Source organism: Macadamia integrifolia, chromosome 6 (assembly GCF_013358625.1).
Source record: "Macadamia integrifolia cultivar HAES 741 chromosome 6, SCU_Mint_v3, whole genome shotgun sequence".
In the NCBI taxonomy this organism is placed as follows: Eukaryota; Viridiplantae; Streptophyta; class Magnoliopsida; order Proteales; family Proteaceae; genus Macadamia; species Macadamia integrifolia.
In genome coordinates, this window is record NC_056562.1 from 6,200,248 (window position 1) to 6,226,162 (window position 25,915).

The 25,915-nt window shown below is 37.7% G+C and overlaps 1 protein-coding gene across 9 annotated transcripts in view; it reads left to right on the plus strand.

Annotated features, from left to right (window-relative positions):
• Positions 1 to 227: 227 nt before the first annotated feature.
• LOC122082025 overlaps positions 228 to 25,915 on the plus strand; it is a 35,544-nt gene continuing 9,856 nt past the window's right edge. For 2 of the 9 annotated variants that reach the window (XM_042649513.1, XM_042649515.1), the window contains exons 1-4: positions 11,685 to 12,343; positions 12,715 to 13,027; positions 13,116 to 13,449; positions 13,537 to 13,668. In XM_042649513.1, coding sequence (XP_042505447.1) covers positions 12,212 to 12,343; positions 12,715 to 13,027; positions 13,116 to 13,420 — 750 coding nt within the window. In that variant the 5' untranslated portion in view covers positions 11,685 to 12,211 and the 3' untranslated portion in view covers positions 13,421 to 13,449; positions 13,537 to 13,668. Of the gene's footprint in view, positions 1,111 to 7,278; positions 7,672 to 11,504; positions 12,344 to 12,534; positions 12,579 to 12,714; positions 13,028 to 13,115; positions 13,673 to 25,915 lie in introns of those variants that run through there. The other 7 variants (XM_042649519.1, XM_042649520.1, XM_042649521.1 and 4 more) reach the window with 7 other exon arrangements.

Sequence of the window (25,915 nt, forward strand, 5' to 3'; positions counted from 1 at the left end):
ACCACCCAGGCCGTTGAAGGGAAAAACGGACAAACTAGTCCCACCTCGTACTAAATCCAACGGTCTAGATTGCAGAGAAACTATGATTGGGGAATTGGGTGACGTGGCGCTGTTTGAGTTTCGGTTTGGGACATGCTTTGGCGGCATGAATGCATGCTCCGCTCGCTCGCGTGGCCTCACCGTTAAAAGGGATATTGGTTTCGTCTTTTGTTCGCTGTTCGGGTGCTTTTATAATGGCCGTACATAGAAGGAGAGGGGGTCCGCTCTCCTCTGCTTTAACACTGGGTGGCCACTCAGAGTTTCTCCACAGTAACAGAAGCCTTTGAAATGGCGGTTTTCTAGCCGTTGAGTTCAAAGAGAAAAAGAAAAAGGGAAGTCCCGAAGTTTCATTCATTATTGTTTATTCTTCTTTACATTATTATGGGGAGAAGGAAGCGAAGAACTGACCACAACAAACCTGCCGTTTCTTCTTTACCTTCTGGTACGTCTTTTTCTACTTCCCCCTCCTCAAAATTGGGTCTCCTCTGCATCATCTAGCAGTTCATGGCTTGAGCTTTAGGGGTTATCTCTTCTTCTATTTTCTGGGGTTTCTTCCACAATGTAGATTCACCGTCTGTTTTTAAATTCCGAATCTTGATTTTTTAATTTGGGGTTACTTTCCTGTTCTGCGTATTGTGCCTGTTTCAATTCTCTCTCTCTCTCTCTCTCTCTCTCTCTTGCTAAAAAGATGATTTATATTAAAAGAAGAGAAGAAAAAGAGAACATCCAAGCTGGAAATGCAAGAAATCCAGAAACAAAAACAAAGAGGAGGGGAAGAAACCCCGGGATCACTCCCCACCTTCGTCATGGCCGTCAGCAGGGGAGACGACCCACTACTCCACTAGGAATTACAAGAAACGAAATCTGCCCCTGGAATTTGCATCCATACAAAGATCATCTAAAACAAATCGAGGAATAGGGGGGCAAATAGAGGACAAACCACTTCAAGCAGCAACCAATTTTCTCTCTTTTTGATGTGCCTTTAATGATCGTGATCAATGTTTAATCGGTCGTGGGATCCTTTTATTTTCTTCCAAATTTAGTCTTAAACTCTAAATGTATTAATGTCAGGTATGGTAAAGAATTATTTGATTGTTCCTTTATTGGCCTGGATGGTTCTAATTTCTTGAGTATATAACTTGGTTCCTAGAGGTAGGAGATGTGGGTTTAAATTGGTAACAGAAATAGGGTAGTGTATCTTCTCTAGGTATAGATAAAGGATCAACTTATTGTGAGTTGATTTTGATGTTTTCATGATGTATTTCAAAACATATAAAGTTGACTAATGAAGAAGTTGGAACCACTCACATTGGGAACTCAATGATATTATCATATGTGTTCGCTACCGTTTCACCTAAAACCTCGAACTGTTAGGGAAGTGGTCCTTGCATGTGGAGCTCACGCGGCATTTCCTTCGTGCGGCACCAAGGGAGAAGAAATGTAAGGAGAACTCTTCTGATACACTTCCCAAGAGTTGAACACTTGACCTCACTGCTCTTATTCCATGTTTGCTACTGCTTCTCTAACTGTTAGGGAAGGGCAGCGTTAATGTATTCATCAACAGTATGCATAGATGCAATGTGTACATATTGAAAACTAAGTCCAGTAGTTGGGTGGAGCATATGGTAAAGAATGTGGTAAGCCGGTGATCAGTAGAACTACGGAACGTAGAAGGGAATTCAACTGATTTTTGCTCCTTACACTTTTGTCGTTTATAAACTTCTCATCCTCAAAGAGAGAAAAGTCAACGGATTGAGCTTTATCCAATCTTTGTATGGCTCAGTTCCGCAATCTCTTTGAAAATTGTCACATTTAATGGAAAGCTTGATATATTATGTTGCAAGTAGGTCTAAGCAAGTCTATAATGAAGGGTATTTATGGAAAAGATTATATCTTTCTTAATGCCATGGACTTGACCTTTCTCAAATTAATAGTGAGATCAAAAACATCTTTGAAGAATTAAGGGATACACCAAAGGTACAATATTAAAGATTTTGGAGCTTCCCAAAGACGACTATCATAACTGAGTTTAAGTGAATTACTCGTCCTCAAAACATCAGCGAGAAACATTTGACTGAATTTAGGGATTTGTCTTTTGATTTAGTTGCCGAAATCCTCTAAAATCTGTGATAATTGGGAGGATTCAACTTCAGGTTCTTTAACAACTTTTCAAACCTGGAGGGTTAAACATCTCTAAAGTCAGGATGAACCATAAGCTACTAGGACTGACGGTTTTATCCATTGGTTCACACAAGTGCAGAAGACATAGTTTTCATGTAGTGAGTGATGGTCATCATGCATCTCACATTTAGGGCATACAACTTAAATGATTAAGCCTAAATGTCCTTTAAAGCTCAAAGATTGAGCCTCAAATGCCTTTTAAGAGGCTAATGCAATATGACAAATCTGATTTTGCAAGATCAACAGATGTGTAGATCTGAAAGTTTGGTGCATTCCTGTGATTACTTGTTGGTTTTTGGTGGGATCAATTTCACCCTGCTTGTAATTTGATTGGACAATGTCTTGATTATGTCAATTAAATGTATACTGCTGTGTACTTCTTTAAGATCAGTTCTCCTTTCAACTATGCAGCACTTTTGATACTCATTTTCTACTCTCATGGGTTCAGCATTACCGTGTTTTTCCCTGCTCATGTCGATGCTGATTCTCACTAGTTTGAGCTCTCATCGTTCCATTGAGTTTTAAGTTAAAACAGCTCTCTCCCAACAAGTTAATTCTGAACCATCATAGCTTGTAGCTACTGAATATTACTTTTAGATAATATACTGCTTCATTGGTTTCATCTGCTGCTTCACTCACTAACCTTTTTGATCATGGCAGTGGATATTGCTTGGTTTGCAAGGCCATTTGGTTATGCTTAACTATTATTAATTCCTGGGGTTGAGATCTTATCTGAAAGTTGTGATCTACATGTTATGTTTGGGTTGGTCAATTTTGGACTCCTGATTCAGCACTCAGTTTCTGAGTTATGAGGTTTTCTAGGCTGAAAAGACAACTCCAGAAAACTAAAAGGAAACCAGAATTACAGTGAGACAATATTGATGATCTATGGCAGAAATTTGGATCAAATGGAGGGCCTAATGGATAGACTAAGGTTAGCTAACGTTTGGATTAGAAGAAACAAACAAGACCAGAAAGTAGAAACTAAGAGAAAACAGAATTACTAAATCGTGTCAACCAAATTATGGTTGAATGTCGTGAAGAGGATAGGGATCATAATACCAAAAATTGAAGCCTATCCAGTGGTTAGAATAAGAGAAATAATATGACAAAGTTACTGATATCATATAGGCTGAACCAGGAATCATACGAAGAAAACTGAGAATAGCCTGCAAAACAGTGAGTATCCAATAGGGACGTGACATATATAATGAAGGACATAAGAGAAAATAGGAGTTACCTATTGATGGCCACGATAGAAGGGAGAGAGGTTTGCACAGTAGGAGAAATAAGAAAGAGAAATAGAGACGATAGAAGAAGGGTAGAGGGGATATGACTTGGTATCATCACTAACCCTAGGTCAGCCTCACCACCAACCAACCATAGGAATGCAACTGATACAAACAGCAGCAAAAACTCACAAAAGAGCATTATGTTGTTCAACCAAAATTGTGGGCAACATGCACCTCCTCTTTCATTTATAATAGCAATTAACCTATTACAAGAATGGCAACCCTTATGCATGGGGAAGGGTTACTTGGCTGCCAATCTAATTTGGATCTTTTAGAATGAGATCCTAAGATATATAGAAAGAAAAAGTAAATAAAATTGAAACAAATACTTAGCTAAGCTATCTTTCAACATATGATTTGCTAGATGACACATGTGGAGCATGTGGAGTGAGCCATGCTGGGGAATTAGAAGCTAAATAACTTGTAGCAACACCCATGTGGCAGTCACATGCGTAGTTGTCAAGGCGTCGCCTAGGCGACGACTAGGCGTCTAGGTGGTTTGCCTGGGGCCTAGGCGACAGTCGCCTTGTGTTTTGACACTTATTTATACCAAATATCATTTAAGTATATTTCATTTACTTAAGATATTATTCATAAATAAGCAAATACCCCCTATTTGAATCCAATAAAAATAGTTTAAAAATCAAATACCAAAAGGATAAAAAGTTAACTCCCCAATCCAAGAACAAAAACTGGATTTTGGTTATAGGGGCGATTTTCAACTTTTAAATGCTGGGGTTTTTCTCAATTATGAAAATTTTATAAATTCTATCATGTTAAAACATTGCTAAAAATCAAAAGTCACGTAAAATAATATTTTGCTTTGATATCAATAAAAATATTTTCATTCATACGTTTTTAACAGTATTCGCACACTTAAAAATAAGTTTGACCGGAGCATAACTTTGTCATTGCAACTCAGATTGAAGTAATCTTAGACTTGTTAGAAAGCTGGTTTTATGTTATAACTAATACAAAAAGTCTCATGTAAATATAAAATCATTTGACTGGTCAAAATTATTATAGAATAAGAGAATTTCTCTAAATGTTGATTTTTTATAACTTAATATGACTTAATGTTAATTTTTTAATGATTTGATGTGGTTAAATGTTGATTTTTAATGACTTGATGTGGCTTAATCTTAATTTTTTATGATACAAGGTATATATAACTTACTAAATAATGTTAGAAAATAGAAAAATAAAAAATAACACTTGTTCGCCTTATTCGCCTTAAGGCGGGGCGCCTTCTCGCCTAAGCGCTTAGACAACCCTCCACCACCTTGGTTCGCCTTGGCGCCGTGACAACTATAGTCACATAGGCCCACAAAATCCTATTCATAAGGCTGACTGATGGCTACTTAAAAGCTCTTAATGTGCTTAAGTGATAAGTAGTGATGGGCCTGACTAAAACTTATAACGGGGCATATCGTGGGCTGGTTAAAATACTCAAGTTGTTGAGCCCATGGTTCGAGAACTCGAGTGAAACATGCGAAATTTTGCATGTTTCGCAAGTATCGACCCAGGTCGAAACGAAACCATAGGGGATTTTAAAAATCACCTATTTTGACATAGTTTCGACAAGTTTTGACCAGGTTTCCCATTTTCGACCTAGTTTCAATAGGTTTCGACCAAGTATTCCATGTTTTGACCGAAACATGGGAAATTTCAACCTTCTCTTGTGCAATTTTTCTCCCAAGTGTGGGAAACTTGGAGAAACAGTGGAGATTTTCATTTTTTGGCACTTATTTATGCCAAATATCATTTAAGTAAATAAAAATATCATTTAAGTAAATGTTTATTTACTTAAGATATTATTCATAAATAAGGAAATATCCCCTATTTGAATCCAATAAAAATAGTTTAAAAAACAAATTCCTAAAGGATAAAAAGTCAACTCCCCAGTCCAAGAAGAAAAATTGGGTTTTGGTTATAGGGGCGCTATTCAACTTTTAAATGCTGGGTTTTTTCTCAATTATGAAAATTTTATAAATCCTATAATGTTAAAACATTGCTAAAAACCAAAAGTCTGGTAAAATATTCTTTTGTATTGATATCCCTAAAATTATTTTCATTCAGGCGATTTTAATAGCATTCGTGCACTTAAAAATAAGTTTGACCGAAGCATAACTATGTCATTACAACTCAGATTTAAGTAATCTTAGACTTGTTGGAAAGCTGATTTTATGTTATTCCTAATACAAAAAGTCTTATATAAAAATAAAAATCATTTGACCAATCAAACTTATTATAAAACAAAAGCATTTCTCTAAATGTTGATTTTTTATGATTTGATGTGGCTAAATGTTGATTTTAATGACTTAATGTGGCTTAATGTTGATTTTTTATGATATAAGGTATATATAGCTTACTAAATAATGTTAGAAAAGATAACATGTGTGCCTTGAGGGTAGTGAGTCACTACTTGGATGGAACCGCCTAGACACTTTACTTGGAATTGAGTCACTACTTTCGAGTGTTGAGTAATTGAGTCACTATTGTTCAGTGTTGATAGATAACTGTTGATGATGTAATATTTTTATTTATTTAGGATCATTTGGATTATGTGTTATTTTTTGATGTAGATTGTAGACTATGTAGTAAAGTTTTACAATTTAAAGTCAACAAGTCAGCGTAATGATTATCGAACCTTTGGTTCACCACACAAGTAAGACTTTGTGTTTTTTTATGAAACTAATGATGTGAATGTGTTAGAAATATTTAAAATAGGCTATACGCAAAAAATCAGACAAAAAAAACACTGTTTGGGGGTCGAAACCTAAGTTTCCACCATACCGGGAAAAATTCCCTGGTATCCTCGAAATTTCCTAGGTTTCCATCAAAATTTCGGTCTCCCCAGAGGTCGAAACCCGATACCGTGAACCTTGGTTGAGCCTAATTTTGGGCCTGTTTCTGGCCTTTATTTCTCCCTGAATACACCTTTAAATCTGCATCACTGAGCCTTATTGGAGGTTCACAATATTGATCTTTGAATTTATAGCATTTATATATTAGGTATGGACTGCATGAGAAAGAGCCACAATTTAGTTTAGGAATTTGTGGAATAGAAGTGTGGAAGAGCTTAGGAATCTATGGTTTATCTTGGCTAACCAAGCTATTTAACAAATTATGAGTACAAGGAAAATTCCGAATGAATGGATGAGAAGCATTGTGGTTTCAATTTATAAAAATAAAGATGATGTCAAAGCTGCAATAACTGCAGAGGCATAAAACTAATAAGTTTATACTATAAATTATAGGAGAGGGTTATTGAAACCTACTTGAGACAAGAACTACTATTTCCGAGAACCAATTTGATTTTATGCCAAGAAGATCCACGACAAAGCCATTGTAAGTATTTTTGCGCATGGTCTTTATTGACCTAGGAAAAGCTTATGAAAGAATCCCTAGAGAGTTAGTCTGGCAAGTACTAGATAAGAGAAGTGTTTCAAGTACAAATGTAGACATAATTAAAGATATGTATGATAGTGTGTTAACTAGTGTAAGCACTGTGGTGGGGGGGTCAAGGTAGTTGATTTCCAATTACAATTAGGTTACGTCAAGCACTTATTTGCTTGCGCTTATCATGGATGATTTAACCAGAGACATATCAAGATGAGGTTCCTTGGTGTATGCTTTTTGCTGATGTGATATTGTTTTGGCGGATGAGACAAAAGTAGGGATTAATGCTAAGTTAGAGTTATGGAGATGAACCTTGAAATCAGAAGGCTTAAAGACAAGTAGAACGAAGATGAAATATTTAGGTCTATTAAAGCTGGGCTTGGTCGAAGAAGCAGAACAACCTCAAATTGCAAGTCCGAAGTCTGATTCCTTATCTTTTCCCATTGAATCCTTCTTTTTACACTATTTTATCTACTTACTTCCTATTGGCAACCATAGTTACAACAGGGACCCACAGTCAGAAATTAAATTGACAGAATCATACCTCTTGCTCGAGGCTGTGTTCTATGCCCTTTAAGTTAATCGGCTTCTTAGGCCCTGATTCGGAGTCTGGGCTTTGGAGGAATTTTTCCAATCACTTTGTAGAGCGGTGGTTGAGCGAAGAAGAAGACCGGCCTCAAATTGCAAGTTTGTTATCATTCCTTTCTAATGCCTGGTAGAGTGATGGTTGATTGAAGAAGAAGACCAGCATCAAATCGTAAGTCTTAGATAATCACACCTCTAGATCGAGACTGCGTTCTTTGCCATAGAAGTTGATCGGGTTTCTGTGGTTCTGATTTGGAGTTTTGGGTTTTGGAGGTTTCCGTGTCCACTGTTGGATATTCTGTTGCCTGCTTTAATTAACCACCTCGCAAATTCCACACTGAAATCAACTTATCATTCATGAACTAGAGTCCGCATATTTATGGATAACTTCGGACTTAACACTCTTTCAAGCACAAACAATACAAAGATGAAGCTTACAAAGAACAAACATACAAAAAATGCAAAGATAAAGCTTACAAAGCACAAACAATACAAATAGTACAAACAATACAAAGATAATGTTTACAAAACATATTGAAATCCGGGATAGATTCCTATCTTCAAAATTTGCTATTGTTGGATGAATTAGAGTCTGGCATGTTGGATAGCAGCTGTTCTCAAGGAATCCAAAGTATTCTTCTTCTGATTGATTCACAAGCGGGTCGTGAAGAATATCTTTGAGGGCCCATGCTGTCTAAGTAGAATTAATAAGACAAGAGGGAACAGTCTTATAATCCACATTATTGGTACAACACATGTTGTGCATGAAGGCCTTCCATTCTTCCATCTCATTTTCAATTGCTTGAGAGATTTTACCCACTCATCCTTTAGTATGGTATTATGCTCTCCCCCAGCAAGATCTAGATTGGGATTGACACAGTAGACTTCCTTAGTGTTCAAATTCAAGATGGACAGTACCAGTTGCAACCCCATATTGCAACTTCTCCTGCAGCATTTTTCTGATGAACCTCTAACCAAGCAACAAATACAACAATTCCTTGGGAATGAAGGCCCTCAATGATATTCTCCAAGACTTGCTCGTGAATCAGTCAGAGAAGACTACTTTGGATTCCTTGAGAACAATTACTATAACAACATGCTAGACTCTAATTCATCTGACAATAGCAAATTTTGAAGATAGGAATCTTATCTCGGATTTCAATATGTTTTGTAAATTTAATTTCTGTACTGTTTGTGCTTTGTAAGCTTTACCTTTGTCTGTTTGTGTAAGCTTTATCTTTGTACTGTTTGTGCTTGAAAGAGTGTTAACCAAAGTTATCCATAACTATGCGAACTCTAGTTCATGAATGATAAGCTGATTTTAGTGTGGAATTTGTGAATCGGGATTTTGGGGCTGGGAAGGATCAGTTCTGCATTTGTGAGAGAGCGAAAGCCTTTGAGTGTTCGATTAGGCTGCGTCTGGTCTGGGTTTCTCCAAACTGGTGAAGGGAACGAAATCACTTCTTGTCATTGTGTTGCTCCGCCATCCCTCTTATCTACCGTACTATCATCTCCATGTGAAGATCAGCCCTGCCAGCCATTTTATCACTTTATTGCTTTCCACCATTGTTTGATTTCCATAGAAGTGTGAAGGGAAAAAAAATTTCCCTTGAAGAGAAGAATTCCTTATTCTTCTTTGGCAGAAGGGAGAGATCCTTGTTCTCCTCTGTGCTTTCTTGCTGCTATTTTATGTTTTATCTATTGGTTGGTTCATTTATTTGTCGTTTTTATGATTTTATCTATTTCATGTTCTTTTGTTACTGTTTCATATCTGTTCTGTTCATATATTTGCTGGTTCTATATAATGTTCCATCTATTTGTTAGTTCTAGCTATTTGTTGCTCCATTCTATTTGTTGTTTGCATATGATTGCGTTGGATTGTCTCTTGTGTTTAAATAGTTCAACTTTCTTATTGTTCTGGTGTGTCAGGTAGGCAGCCGGGCAGCCAGCACGTAAAAATTTAGCTAAATTGCCTTTTGTGCATGGGTCTTATTGAATAATAATTAGGAATTATGTCATATCAATCTTATGTTAGGGCATTCCCCAGAAGCGATACACTGTGCTATGACCCAGACGCAATGACATGTAGATAAGGGGTTTTGCACAATGGATGAGTAAAGAAGCTAGCTCAAGAGCGGAGGATTAGATTAGCATCTTGGGACTCAGGAACTTTAACGGGAAAGAGTCTAGAATTGGTAGATGTAATGAAAAAAAGAAGAATTAACATAGCTTTATACAAGAGACGAAGTGGAAGCTAAGGCTTTAAATGACTATAAACTTTAATATAATGGGGATTCAAATAATAAAAATGGTGTGGAAATAAGAGTAGATAAAGATTTAAATAATGATGTATTGATGTCGTAGATGTTAAAAGAATTAGTGACAAGATAATATCCATCAAACTTATATTAGGAAAGGAGAGAATATAATTAGAGCTTACACACCTCAAGTGGGATTAGATGAAAGTACCATGTAACAATTTTGGGAGCACATAGATGATCTAACGCAAGGAGTTAATAAAAATGAAAGATTATAATAGGAGGAGATCTAAATGGGCATTTTGGAAGGGATAATAGAGGCTATGTAATAATTCATGGAGGATTTGGTTTTGGAAATGGAAAAAGAAGAGATTTCAGTTTCAGATTTTGCGGTAGCTTACAATTTATTGGTAGTAAATACAACATTTAATAACTTTCAAAAGTGGAGTACATAATATCCAATTAGGCTTCTTTCTAATTGGACGAGCGTAGGTTATCATGTAAATATTGTAAGATTATGGCAGGGGACAGCTTAACCATGCAACATAGATAAATGACCTTAAATGTGTTTTAAAATGCCGAATTGTAAGAGTCATGAGATTCTTTGCCCTAGGATAAGATGGTAGAACTTAAAGGGTGAAAACATAAAGACATTTATTGTTAAATTAGTTTCACATGGAAGGTGGGATTTAGATGACCCTAATGTAATGTTGATCGAGATGGTTGCTTATATTTGAAATATAGTTAAATATGTTCTAGGTGAATCTAAAGGAATACGACACTCATCTAGGGAGACTTGGTGGTGGGTTGAGGAAGTTCAAACAACAATTAAGGCTACGTAATCTAGTGTTTAAAAAAAGTAGAACAAAAATAGAGTATATAATGTCTAACTTTAGTAAAAATAGGACTGAGAGTGGGGTGGTGAAAATTAATGATAGGGAGTTACCGCAAAGTGATAACTGTAGATACCTAGGTTCAGTTATGAATAAAGAAGGAGAAATAAAGGATGATATTATGTAAATAATTAGAATAGAGTAGTTGAAATGGAGGGGTTCATCCGGAGTGTTGTGTGATTGATGCATACCTCTAAGACTGAAAAAAAAAAAACTTTATGAAACAGTTATACGACCAGCAATGACATATAGGGCTGAATATTGGGCAGCAAAGAAATAAAAATTTCAACAAACTTAATGTGACTGAAATGAGGATGTTTCAGTGGATGAGTGGTGAAAGTAGGAAAGATAAAATGAAGAACAAACAAATTAGGGTAAACATGGGCGTGGCCCCTATTCATGATAAGTTGAGAGAAACTTGTCTGAGGTGGCATGGACATGTGCAATGGAGGCCTAAGAATGGTCCAGTATGAAGAAGGGATTTATTTCAAATTGAAGGTGCTAAATGTACTCGAAGTAGGCCCAAAATAACCTTAGGAGAAGTAGTGAGGACAAGACATGTGTGGCTAAGGATTGGAATCTTGTATGGCTTTGAACGGAGCTGATTGGAGAAATAGGATCCATTTAGCTGACCCCATTTAGTTAGGATAAGGCTGAGTTGAGTTGAGTTTAGAATGAAGACGGAGTATATGGGGTGTGAATTTAGTTACATAGGATGGATAATGAGGTGGTGAAAATTGAAGAGAGGGAGATTCCACAAAGTGATTATTTTTTGTATTTGGGATTAATCATAAATAAAAAAGGTGATATAGAGGATGATGTTTCATAGAGAATTAAAAAAGGATGGATGAAGTGGAGAGGTTTGTCCGGACTCTGGAGTGTTATGTGGTCGAATGTATTCTTTTAAAACTTAAACGAAAATTTTATAGGATATTCATATGACTGGTTATGATGTCTGGTGCGAAATGTTGTGAAGTTAAGAAGCATCATGTAGATAAACTCAGTGTAGTAGAGATGAAGATGTTGAGATGGATGTGGCAAAATAGGAAAGATAAAGTAAAGGATGATCAAATTAGAGCTAATATGGGAGTAGCACCGATACAGGTTAAGCTTTAAGGTGGCATGGTCATGTTCAATAGAGGCCTTTCACTGTTTCAATACAAAGGAGTAATTTGATTTAGATTGAAGGAACTGAAAATCCAGGGGTAGACCTAAAATGACCCTAGGAGAAATGGTGAGAGAAGACATGCATAGCATAGGCCTTGTATCAAGTATGACCTCGAATAGAGCTGATCGAGGGCAAGGATCCATGTAGTCGACCCCATTTAGTTAGGATTAGACTGAGCTGTTGTATAGATTAGGTATGGTCCGTATGGAATCCACTGGCATGATTTAAACAGAGTTCCTCGGAACTCCTGGGAAGAATAGAAATTAATCACTCACATTTTTTTTTCTACCAAGAATTTTTTTGAAACCCTTTGTCTCCCGAATTTTGGATTATCCTACTTTCACGTGATTCATAGGGTCAACAAGCAATCGATATTTCACGATCAAGTATTTCATGATCAGACATGATAGCCTTCTGATTTCCTTCCCCGAAATGGAAGAGTTGGAACTATTTAGTTCTGTCCTAAATTTAGGCATAGAACTTATCATGCCATGTTCCATTGGAATGGATTTGTCATCAGAAGTGGTCAGTTACTTCTGATGAAAAATCAGAATAAAAAAAAAGTGGAACTATTTAGTTCTGTCCTAAATTTAGGCATAGAACTAAAAAAATTGTCTATTCATTTCTTATTTATATTTAATGTGAATAACATGATGTGAAAAGTATACACGCCTTCATTATGATACTAGGGTGATTGGTTTCTTTTGTTACTGCAGATATCATGCCATGTTCCATTGGAATGGATTTGTCATCAGAAGTGGTTAGTTACTTGATTAATCTTGTTTATTGTAATATTAAGTTTCTCATCCCAGATTTCATTGTTTTTCTCTTAAAATTAATTGAAAATGGGCCGAGCCTTACATTTCTTCCCTAATTAACCTATTTTCTGCCTGCAGAAATCTTCCCCTTGTGTTTCTTCAGTTGATTCTGCTGTAGTACATCCTCTTTCATCTGTTATTGACACCACAGATAGTTCTGTTAAGCTGCAAAATTCACACCCTTCACATGCACATCATCATTACAATCTTAGTCGTGCAATGTTCTTAAGACGCTCACGGCATAACTATAGCAATCATTACTCTCAGCGAAACTCAGGTAGCCATGCTGATACATTAGGCTCACTATGCAAGGGTGCTTCTCCATTGTGTGATGAGAAACTTTCTTTCAAGTTAGCTAGTCGATGCAGCTCAGAGTCTGGATATCATGGAGGTAACCTAAATATTCATCTAAGCTGAACTTATTAATTGTCTCGCATTTTCTTAGGTTATCTTTCCTTTTTCTTTCTTTCTTCCCCCAGAGAGAAGGCCTTTCCATGGACCAGACAGAATAAGGTGCAGTCCCTTGGTAAGGGATGCAGCATCGCCTGATGCAGCTAAGATGGTGTGTGGCATATGTATGAAGCTGTTAAGACGTAAAGCTTATGCTTTGGGAAACACAATGTCGTCTAGTGATCTGGCTGTTGTTGCAGTCTTAGTTTGTGGCCACGTTTATCATGCGGACTGCTTGGAGCAGAGAACATCTGAGGCTGACAAACGGGATCCCCCATGTCCATTGTGTGTTGAGTGGTCTTCAAAGGTCGATTCCTTTGGAGGACAGGAGTGAATTGTACAGATGACTTTTTCTTTATTCAGGTCAGATCCAGAATGAAATGAGCAATTCTTACATTTCAAGCAGAGAGGGGTTTTCAGGCTAATATTTTTAGAATTGCATTATTGCAGGTCTCTGATTCTTAGATTGTTACAATACTGTATATCTCAGGTTCACTTGGGGAAAATGTTTTCAAATGTTCTCTAATAACTTCAATTATTGAGCTGATAGTGGCACCTTAATATGAGTGAAGGCTGTTTCAGGTAACTTTCTTGGGTGCCATCTTCAATCAACAGCTTTTTGCACCCAAAATAATAATAGTAATAATTTCTCATCTTATACAGATGTAATTTCATAATTTATATTATATATGCATACATATATATAATGGGAGAACGTACGTTTTCTGTGGGGGAGTGTAATGCGAAATGATGCTGCGCTCCCCCCATTAATGCTCAAATCCCACTCTGGCAGATGCACTTGCGTGCCCTCATTGGCCCCCCGGCACGCACAGGGGCCACACTGCCCCACAGAAAACATTCTTTCTCTCTCTCTCTCGCTCTATATATATATATATATTTTTTTTTTCATTTTCCTTTTCAATTGCTTTGCATGTACCCCTTTTTATTTTGGACTTAGATTTACTTTCATCGTCATTATAAATTATGACAGGAACGCATCCTTACAGCTTTATGATAAAGTAGTCATTACAGAATCCAAATGGGCATAAAACATCACAATCAAATCTCAACTTTATACTGGAAGAAAATACATTTGTGTGCAATAATCATGAAGGATGCATTAGCTTTTCTGGAAATAGGTGCTTCTGGTGCTAAAATTGAGACTTATTATTGTACCAAGTTATGCCAAAACTCTCTTTCGACTAACAAGAGGAATTTTTGTTAGATGGATAACAATAATTTTATTGCCATATAAGTAGAAAAGGATATATAGATAGTGTACAACAACGACGATAGAGGAAGGGGAACCCCCATTCAACTTCAAAGGGGGACTACTCAATGGGATAAGGACCCACATATATTGCTTCCCTATTAACCCCACCCCTAGTGAACTCATCTTGCAGGGAATTAGCAGACTTTATCTCAAAGAGGACTGGAAGTTCCCTTGAGAGCACAGGTGGCTGGCTTCCCTAATTAAGCGTAAATAGTGCCAGAGTAAGGTAAGGTACGAACATTGTGACCTGGTGGTCAAGAGGTCAAAACAGCCTCTCGACATTCTCGGGGTAAGGCTATGTAGTTCTCGCCCCCCTCCCCGCGGGACCTCGCACATGCAAGAACCTTGTGCACTGGTTATGCCCTTCTTTTTTTAGGGAAATTTACAGTGCCACCCCCTAGAGAATGCCAATATTAACAAAACACCAAACTGACAATTACACTCGGACCCTTTACCGTCAGTCTCTATTAGGGAATGTACCTTAAGTGCTGATACCAGCTGTTCTTTTTTTAATACCAAAATACCCTCATAAAATCTGAACTACCCGATATACCCTTCTCTTAACCCCCAAACCCCCATTACATACCCTCCATCGTCTTCATCTCCAAACAGTGAAGAGCAGCAGCGGTAAAGAACGATTTGTCAACCCTTCCCTTAACAATTCTGGCTACAAAACCGGCGTTGAGAGAAATAGGTTTATGCTTCTTCCCCAAATCGAGAGAGGTATATCTTCATTCTCAGCAACTCTTGGATAGCAGTGCTTGTGTTCAAATTTTCTACAATTTCTTTGAAGTTGAGAAACAACAGCTTGAAGATTTACTCTCTTTCATGGTTTGAAATCTCGGCGATATCTCGGAAATTTTGGATTTTTTTTTTAACGAGTCAAAATGACTTGCGAAATACAAAAAGGAACAACATATTTTGGTATCTCGCCAAAATTTCGCGTACCATTTTGGAGAGATACCGAAATGTTACATGGATGTGTTATAAATACTCAATCTCATGAGGGGGAGTCAAGTTTCGAATCCAACTCGACTGTCTCGGCGAAATTTCGCCTCCTTGCTTTAACTCACAAAATCAGTCCATTGTCAATTAATTTGTTACACCATCACATCTATTACAATGAAGATCACTCCAAGTTGAAAATACGCATTTCAAGTTTTGGAAAAGTAAACCACTTTCCCCAAAACCATTTTTTTTTAAATAGTAACATAAATACATGTTGGTTAGGGCTAGATCTTTATATTTTAGACACTAGAGGCCGATCTATGACCTCATAGAGTCAAAAAAAAAAAAATTTTTTGGTTCATAAATATATATATATTTGGTTTAAAAAGTTCATTTTCGATCAACATAAAATGTAATTTTTTTTTGTTCATATAGCTTTGATGGAATTATTATATATATGTTACTCACCATTGGCTGATCTACGACTCTATTGAATCAATTTATTTTTTCAGTGGGTAAATATTTTTTTTATTTAAAAAAAAAGGATAAATAGATTAATAATTAAAAATAAATAAAAAATAGAGAAAAATATTTTGTTTTGATTTAAAAATAAAGGAAGAATATGAGATTAATTTTAAATTGTTTTGAAGCGTACATTATGCTTGTTATGTTATACCATATTTGATTTTGTTTTATAGTAGCTACCATATACTTGTAAGTTGTAAGTTAATAATGACATTTTTTTTTCTATGCATCAGCATTAGGGTGATATATAATGGTTGACAGAGGAGGCGACGAAGAAGGGAGAAGGGAGAAGAGGAAGAGGAGGTGGGAGATGTGATAGGAGTCGAGATAGTGGAGAGATTTGCATGGAAACACGGATTGCCGATTGATGGTGATAAGAGGAAAACAGAGTGCAACTATTGTCACAAGAAGTTTATGGGTGGTGGGGCCACAAGACTTAAGCAACATTTGGTTGGAAATTGCTTAAATGTGGCTACATGCACTGAAGTGCCCGATCATATTAGTAACACCATAACTGAAGACATGAAGGGAGGGAATAAGAGGAAAGTGACGAAGGAAAAGGCGAGGGTGAGAATTTGAGGAGGCACTAAATGCTCCCATGCAACGTTATGACAATGATAGTGATGACCCTATATATGTGCCTGATGACATACAGACTGAGGAAGAGGCTTGAAATTGGTGGCGGGGCCAAGGGTTGAGTCGATTAAGTCTTCATAAGGAGGAAAGACGTAGATAGGCTAGAGGAGGAGCTGGTCCACCTAGATCAAGAGGTAGTGGATCTTCAAAGCTTCCTTTTCCATTTAGGAGAATACAGAGTACAAGGGCTGCCCCACCTCCACCTCCACGTCCACCTCCAGTGGTACCACCTCGTGTGAATCCCGTTCTATAACAGAATCCCCGTAGGTACAAGAAAAAGGGCAGCAAGCAGCGTAAGATAAATGGGATGTGGACTAATATGAAGGCTTATGTTTGGGAGTCTGTATCTGAACCAGCAAATGCCACTACAGGTCCCTTTTACTAGCCGATGCTTGATGCTGCTGCTAAGGCCGAACCAGGGTTAAAGGGGCCCATTGCATTTAAGGTGATGAATGTGTATTTTCCATAAGAGATGAGAGAGTTGAAAGTATACATAGATGAATTAAAGGTTTTATGGAAGAGCTATGGGGTCACCATAATGTGTGATGGTAGGACAAGGCCTATGAGAAAGTCCATCATCAACTTTATAGTTTATTTTGATGGTAGAAAAATTTCTCTAAAATCTGTTGATGCATCCAAAGGAAACAAAGGATGCAAAATACATCTACAAGATTTTGAAGGAGGCTGTGTAAGAAGTTGGGATAGAGAACGTTGTTCAAATTGTGAAGGGCAACGGAAGCAACTACAAGAAGGCCGGTCAGAAAATGATGAATAATAGCAGATAGTTAGAATGTAAGGTTTGTGATTGACTAAGAGAGAAGGAGAGAAAGTGAAAGAAGAGGAAGAAGAAGAATGGTAGAATGTGTATTGTGAGTAAAGTCTCACTAACACCAATATATTACTTCACTAACATATTTACAAGACATTACACATACCTCCCTAAGAAGGGAAAGGAAAATAAAAATAAAACATATAGGGACAAATTACTAAATTACCCTTAGGGAAACATAACTAATCTCTCTAACACTCCCCCTCAAGCTGGAGAATAAATATTATACATTCCCAGCTTGGATAGCAGAGAACTGAACTGATGATGAAGAAGACCCTTTGTGAAGATATCAGCCAGCTAATCTCCAGTCCTCACAAAAGGTATGCATATATGTAACCAGTGTCAATCTTCTCTTTAATAAAGTATCTGTCCACCTCTATATGCTTTGTCCTGTCACGCTGCACAGGATTGTGGGCTATACTTATGGCAGCCTTGTTGTCACAATAAAACCTCATAGGTGCTTCAGTATCAAATCCCAACTCTTGGATCAGCCTTCTCAACTAGAGAAGCTCACACACTCCATGAGCCATGGCTCTAAGTAGTCATTTTCTTGGAAAGGACTTCAAGTACCAGAGAATGTAGTAAACCGCATCCAAGTGCCCACTCGTGGGAGCATGCATAAACTGACTCACCACTTCTACTGCATAAGTAATGTCTGGACGACTCAAGGATAAATAAATAAGCTTCTCGACTAGTTTTTGATATTTCCCTGCATCAACAAGAGAAGGGCCAATATCTTCTCCCAGCTTATGATTCTACTCAATAAGAGAACTTGCAGGCGTGCAGCCTAACATTCCTGTCTCTTTCAATAGGTCTAGAATAAACTTCCTTTAGCATATATTTATGCCCTTCTTAGATTTAAAAACTTCAATCCCCAGGAAATATTTTAAGGATCCGAGATCCTTAATCTCAAACTGTTGGGCTAAGTAGTTCTTCAGATTGGCTATCTTAGACCTGTCATCGCCAGTTACCATAATGTCATCCACATAGAAAATTAAGACTGTGATGGTGCCATTACCACGCTTAGTAAACATAGTGTGGTCAGCCTGACTTTGGGAATAACCATTCTTCAGGATAGCCAGTCGGAACCTTTCAAACCAGGCCTTTGGAGACTGTTTAAGACCATATAGGGCCTTCTTGAGAAGACACACCTTTCTAGCAACAAAAGTGAACTTAAAGCCATGAGGAGTTTGCATATACACCTCCTCTAAGTTACCATGTAAAAAGGCATTCTTCATATCTAATTAGTACAATGGCCAATCCCTATTTGCTGCCAGAAATAAAAGGACCCTTATAGTATTATGCTTAACCACAGGAGCAAATGTCTCCTGATAGTCAATCCCATACACTTGGCTATATCCTTTCGTCACCAACCATGCTTTGTACCTCTCAATAGTACCATCTGACCGGTACTTGATTGTGTAGACCCACTTGCATCCAACTGGAGTTCTCCCCCTTAAAAGGTCAACTAATTTCCAGGTATAATTTTTTTCAGGGGCCATCATTTCCTCAGTCATGGCTTGCTTCCACTTAGGGTCAGACATAACTTCAGAAACATTCTTGGGAGTAAAAGCAAATGAGAGAGCAATGGTAAATGCAACAGATGTAGGAGAGAGAGTCATAGGAAACAAACTGTTCTATAGGATTAGTACAAGCTCTCTTTCCCTTCCTAATAGCAATAGGAAGATTTAACTCTGATGGGGGAAGGAAGGATATTACCTGACTGAAGAGGGTGGATCTTAGGAGTTGGATTCAAAGAGGACTCTTGGCAGGTCTTCTTGTTCCTCCTTGTGTTCACAATGGTCTCCTTTTCATTTCCTGAACCTGAACCACCTCTTGAATGATCACCAACATCAATGATATCCACCTCTTTGTGTTTTTCAATGTCAAGCATAAAAGGAGAGATAGGCAATGGGGAAAGAAAAGGGATCTCATTAGTAGCTTTTTCACCTCTGTTATGCTGCCCCTGAAAAGGATGCTGAGAAGGGGCAAAAAAAGGTGTAGACTCTGATACCAAGTTAGAATGTAAGGTTTGTGATAGACTAAGAGAGGAGAGAAAGAGAGAGAAGAGGAAGAATCGGTTGGAGAGGAAGAAGATGAAGAAGAAGAATGGTAGAGTGTGTGTTGTGAGTAAAGTCTCACTAACACCAATATATTACTTCACTAACATATTTACAAGATATTACACATACCTCCCTAAGGAGGGAAATTACATATACCTCGCTAAGGAGGGAAAGGAAAATAAAAATAAAACATATAGGGACAAATTACTAAACTACCCTTAGGAAAACATGACTAATATCTCTAACACAGATTCCAACTCTTTTGGACTCCTTTTGCAACACACTGCATTGTTAAGCTCAATTGCCTTGCCCTATCAACCATAGTCTTCACAATTTTGAGTTTACCCATGTCCTTCGACACCAGATTAATGCAGTGTGCTGCACAAGGAGTCTAAAAGAGTTGGAATCTATTATTCATTATTTTCTGACCGACCTTCTTATAGTTGCTTCCGTTGGCTGTCACAATTTGAACAACGTTCTCTATCCCAACTTTTTGCACATAACCTCTTTCAAAATCTTGTAGATGTATTTTGCATCCTTTGTTTCCTTGGATGCATCAACAGATTTTAGAGAAATTGTTCTACCATCACAATAAACCATAAAGTTGATGATGGAGTCATAGTTGTCAAGGCGACGCCTAGGCGGTTTGCCTGAGGCCTAGGCGACAGCCGCCTTGTTGCACTGCATGTTGTCTTGTGTTTCAGCACTTATTTATGCCAAATATCATTCAAGTAAATGTTTTTATATTCATAAATAAGCAAATACCCCCTATTTGAATCCAATAAAAATAGTTTAAAAATCAAATTCCAAAAGGATAAAAAGTCAACCCCCCAGTCCAAGAACAAAAACTGGATTTTGGTTATAGGGACGATTTTCAACTTTTAAATGTTAGGGTTTTTCTCAATTATGAAAATTTTATAAATTCTATCATGTTAAAACATTGCTAAAAACCAAAAGTCCGGTAAAAAAATATTTTGTTTTGATATTCATAAAATTATTTTCATTCAGGCGATTTTAACAGTATTCGCGCACTTAAAAATAAGTTTGACTGAAACATAACTTTGTCATTGCAACTCAGATTTAAGTAATCTTAGACTTGTTAGAAAGCTGGTTTTATATTATAATTAATACAAAAAGTCTCATGTAAAAATAAAATCATTTGACCAATCAAACTTATTATAGAATAAGAGCATTTCTCTAAATGTTGATTTTTTATAACTTAATATGACTTAATGTTAATTTTTTATGATTTGATGTGGCTAAATGGTGATTTTTAATGACTTGATGTGGCTTAATCTTGATTTTTTATGATACAAGGTATATATAACTTACTAAATAATGTTAGAAAATAGGAAAAATAAAAAATAATACTTGTTCGCCTAGTTCGCCTTAAGGCGGGCGCCTTCTCGCCTAAGTGCTTAGACAACCCTCCACCGCCTTGGTTTGCCTTGGCACCGTGACAACTATGGATGGAGTTTCTTATGGGCCCTGTCCAACCATCACACATTATCGTGACCCCATAGCTCTTCCATAAAACCTTTAATTCATCTATGTATGCTTTCAACTCTCTCTTCTCTTGTGGCAAATACACATTCATCACCTCGTATGCAATGGGCCCCTTTAACCCTGTCCGGCCTTAGCAACAACATCAAACATCAGCTAGTAAAAGAGACTTGTAGTGGCATTTGCTGGGATGCTATGAAATAACATCTACTTAAATGCAACCTCCTAAACATAAGCCTTCATATTAGTCTACATGCTCTTTATCTTACGTTGCTTACTGCCCTTTTTCCTATACGTACGGGGATCCTGTTATAGAATGGGATCCACACGAGGTGGTACCACTGGAGGTGGAGGTGGGGTAGCCCTTGTACTCTTTATTCTCCTAAATGGCAATGGAGGCTTTGAAGTTCCACTACCTCCTGACCTAGGTGGACTAGCTCCTCCTCTAGCTTTCTACATCTTTCCTCCTCACGAAGACTTAATCAGCTCAACGCTTGGCCCCGCCACCAATTTCAAGCCTCTTCCTCAGTCTGTATGTCATCAAGCATATATATAGGGTCATCACTGTCATCATCATAACGTGTATGGGATTATGGGAGCATGTAGTGCCTCCTCAAATTCTCATCCTCGCCGCTTTCCTCTTATTCCCTCCCTTTATGTCTTTAGCTATTGCCTTAGCAATATGATTAGGCTCTTAAGTGCATGTAGTCACATCTGAGCAATTTCTAACCAAATGTTGCTTAAGTCTTGTGGCCCCACCACCCACAAACTTCTTGTGACAATAGTGGCGCTCTGTTTTCTTCTTCTCACTATCAATCGGCACTCTGTATTTCCATGCAATCTCTGCACTATCACGACTCCTATCATGTCTCCCACCTCTCCCTCTTCTCTTCTAGGTTGCCTCCTTTGTTTGCCATTATATATCACCCTAATGCTGATGCATAAAAAAAAGAATGTCATTATTAACTTACAAGTATATGGTAGCTACTTATATTTTTTTCTTACATAAAATTAATTTTTAATCAATTTTAGAAAATGTTTTAATGACATAATACAATAAAATCAAATATGGTATAACATAACAAGCATTATGTACACTTTAAAATTAATCTCATATTTTTCCTTTATTTTAAAATAAAAAAGAATATTTTTCTCTATTTTAAAATTTTTTAGTTATTAATCTATTTATCTTATTTTTTGAAAATTAAAATAAATATTTATCGGCTGGAAAAAATTCGATCTAATAGAGTCATAGATTAGCCAATGGTGAGTAAAAAATATATATAATTGAGTTCCATAAAAGCTTTATTAACTATAAAAAAAATACATTTTATGTTGATGGAAAATTAAATTTTCAAACAAAAAAAAAAACTTCAAATCCGTGAGGTCATGGATCGGCCTCTAGGGTCTAACGTATAAAAATCTAGCCCTAACCAACATTATTTATGTTACTATTTCATAAAAAAAATGGTTTTAATGATAGTGGCTTACATTTCCAAAGCTTAAAATGTGTAGATTTTCAACTTGGGGTGATCTTCAATGCAGTAGATGTGATGATGTGGCAAATTAGTTGACAATTGACTGATTTTGTGAGTTAAAGCAAGGAATCGAAATTTTTCCAAGGTAGTCGAGTTGGAGTCAAAATTTCGACTGCCCCTAACGAGATTCAGTATTTATAGCACACTTATGTAACGTGTCGGTATCTTGCCAAAATGGTACACAATTTTGGCGAGATACCAAAATTTCGATCGAAATATGTTCCTTTTTGTATTTCGTAGGTCATTTCAACTCGTTAAAAAAAAACTCCAGAATTTTTGAGGTATCACCGATATTTCAAACCATGGTGTTGTAAGGGGGTTCGGCACCGATATTGAGGAAGATTTCCATCAAAGTACTCTCACAAACATGTTCTGGATCTGGTGGTGAGAGAAATTAGAGTACATTTTCACTCATCCACTCGAAAAGGTGGAATCAATTAGGTTCAGAACGTCTCGCTGACTTGGTGTATGTGCACTACAATATGAGACTGAGGATACAACATATACGCATAGGTATGGAGAATGATAGGGGCTAGATCAAGTTTGCTGATATTGTCCAAATTGACTCAGATGAAGAGGATCCTCTAGTAGACTGGGTGAGGGATAGAGGTGAGCCGTTAATGGATCAGCCGGGAGGTAGGCCGGACCCATATATAGTGCAAGAGATGGCTGTCAATGTGGATGAGTATATGGTTATGGAGGGAAGGATACATTCACAGACCCTCCGACCATTCGAGCCTGCACCTGGTAGGGATGATTCAGATGGAGACGATGATTGGTCCACTTCCGCGAGTGGTCGTACCCAGACTCAGACTCAAACGCAACATCGAGCACCAGGTGGTGATGAGGGTGGTGATGATGGTGATGGTGATGGTGATGGGGGTGGGGGTGGGGGTGGGGGTGGTGATAGATTTGAAGGAGTTCGAGAGCAGTATGAATAGGGTGAGCCGGTGCAATTGACTGGGGAGAGTCAGTTTAAGTATGCCACACAAGATGCTGATCACGACGTACGTTAATCAGGTGCGGGGAGGAGTTCAGGCTACACTAGAGTGCCTCATCGTCGATTCGGTGGAGATGGGCAGTGAGATTGTATGGACGTTGCTAGTCTATCCACTTCTATTGGCAGAATGAGTTTGAGTAAAGGGGATAGTTATCCTCACAGTGACAGTAGAGGGCGTGGGCATTGGCGTGCTCCATCATTTACTGGAGAGAGCACCTGGTCAGAGTATTATGGACCTAATGGTCAATTCACTGGGATAGGGCATACATTTGGTTCATCCATTCCTAGTATTGACTATGGCTTCCAGACCCAGTCACATGGTGGTGGCTTTGTGGACAGCTTATTCTCCTACCCAGCCTAGCCGTACATGTTACTGGAAGGATTAGTTAACAGTAGCTCAATGGCTGATTCTTCTTCATACTATAGGTGATACATACTCTTGGATAGGTTACCTTTAGTATGTAGATGACTCAGTTTTTTTGGCAGTTGTGAGGACTACGTTCGATTCTTCTCTCAGAATATGACGTGACATGCATTTGTGGTGCAGGCAGAGGAAAATGCACATAAACTCCATCGTACTGGGCGTGAATCCATCCAGGCCGTCATAGTTCATTTCAGTAAATAGTCATTATGATTAGTGTTGTATAACTAATATGTTTGGGACTTGGGATATTGCCATTTGGGACTTTGAGATTTAAGAGTAAGTCGTTTAGTGGATGACTTTAGTTGAGACTTGGGAGTTAGGGAGTTGCATAGTATATTACTCTAGTACAATAAATGTTGGTTAATTAATGTTGAGGTATGTTTTGATCATGGCTTGGATGCATAATTTACGGGTTTTACTATCATATTATATCTTATTCTAACAATATTTCATAAAATCTCCAGAACAGTTTGACGATTACTGCCAAACAAGGGTGCAACTCTAAAACACTGTCATGTTCTAATATTTTTGCAAATTAAAGTTCTAAGCATGTTTATTAACCTTAAAACAAGCTCTCCACCAAGTTTCAGGTCATAATATAGTTGTTTGACCACCGAAACAGGCAATCAAATAAAAAAAAAAAAATTCACACCTCGCCGAGTTTTCGACATCGGTGGTTTCAAACCACCAAAATACCGAAACGAAATGACTTTTCAAACCTTGCTCTTTTTATAAAGGATATGAGAAAGAATGTATACAGGCTTCAAAAGATTTCATTGAAGGAAGGAATTACATACAGTTCTTTACTATAACACAGTCCTCCCCAGGTATTCACAGACTACCAAATAGATATCTACCACTAGGTACATAAATATAATACAAAAGCAATCATTTCTCTAATGAAAATGAAATCTAAATAATTAAGGGTGTGTGTCATTGACCAATTCACTAGGCGAAATAGTTTGAATGTCGGAGTTGGCGACACGAGACTTAAAGAAACTGGCAATAAAAACAGAGGCCTTCCAGTCAATGTTAGGTTCAGCAACCCATTGGTCTTTGTCTTCGTCGTTGTGTCATACCCTTCTCATGTTCACTGCTTTGTCCCACATATCTTCTCCATCATCGCCAGACCTCCTCCCCTACCAGACTTGAATACGTTGAAAGGGGAATCCAGCTTGTACCAATACAACTCCTACTGTCGAGAGAGCGCATTCATCAGTTGGAGGAGAGAGGCAACGAAGCTCTCCCTGCTCTAATGAATCTCTCGACTTATTATTGCATAGTTAGAAACTAACCCTAATCCTAAGCGCTCCACTTTATCGTGATTGGTGAAGCGACCCCTTTCTAAGAGAATTTCTGTTTCCGTTAGTACCGGTGGGCCATCTCCCTTCCTTGCCCATGCCTGCTGCTCTTTTCACCACGCATCTCTCTCTCTCTCTTTTCTTCTTCTTCTCTTTGTCCATTCTTTGTCTCACTCACTCATGGTGTACTACTACTAGTACTTTTGTTTGGCTCTGGTTTCCAGTTGTAACAAAGGTTTCTCGCATTTATACTACCAGGAAGGATGGAGGAACCCCACCCGGCCACCAGCTAGCTTGATTACACTATAGGAGATATTGAGATTCTACACAATTCGGATCGACCTCGGCGGGACTTATAGGGATGGAGACGCCCTTCAGGTCCTTTGTTTTCCATGGTAGAGGTGAGGGGTGTGAGGGGTTAGGGTAAAATGGGATTGGGTTTACGTGCTTTAGTCAAAAGGGTAAAAACATCAATTCAAATCCTCACTTAATAGAAACTGACGGTAAGGGGTCCGAGAGTATTTGTTAGTTATGTAAGGGGGATTCATTAATAGTGGCATTCTCTAGGGGGTGGCACTGTAAATTTACCTTTTTTTAGTGCCATGGTCTTGACTCTTGAATTCCCTTCTATAATAGTGTTCAACCACCCACTGGTGATTACTAGCCCCAACCTTGAATTTCCGCCTTATGTTCAGCTGCAGCAGAATATGAAATGTCAATAGGACCTGACGACACAAAGAAGATATCCCCTTTGGCATTTCTAAATTCTAAAAGCCCCACCTATTTTCT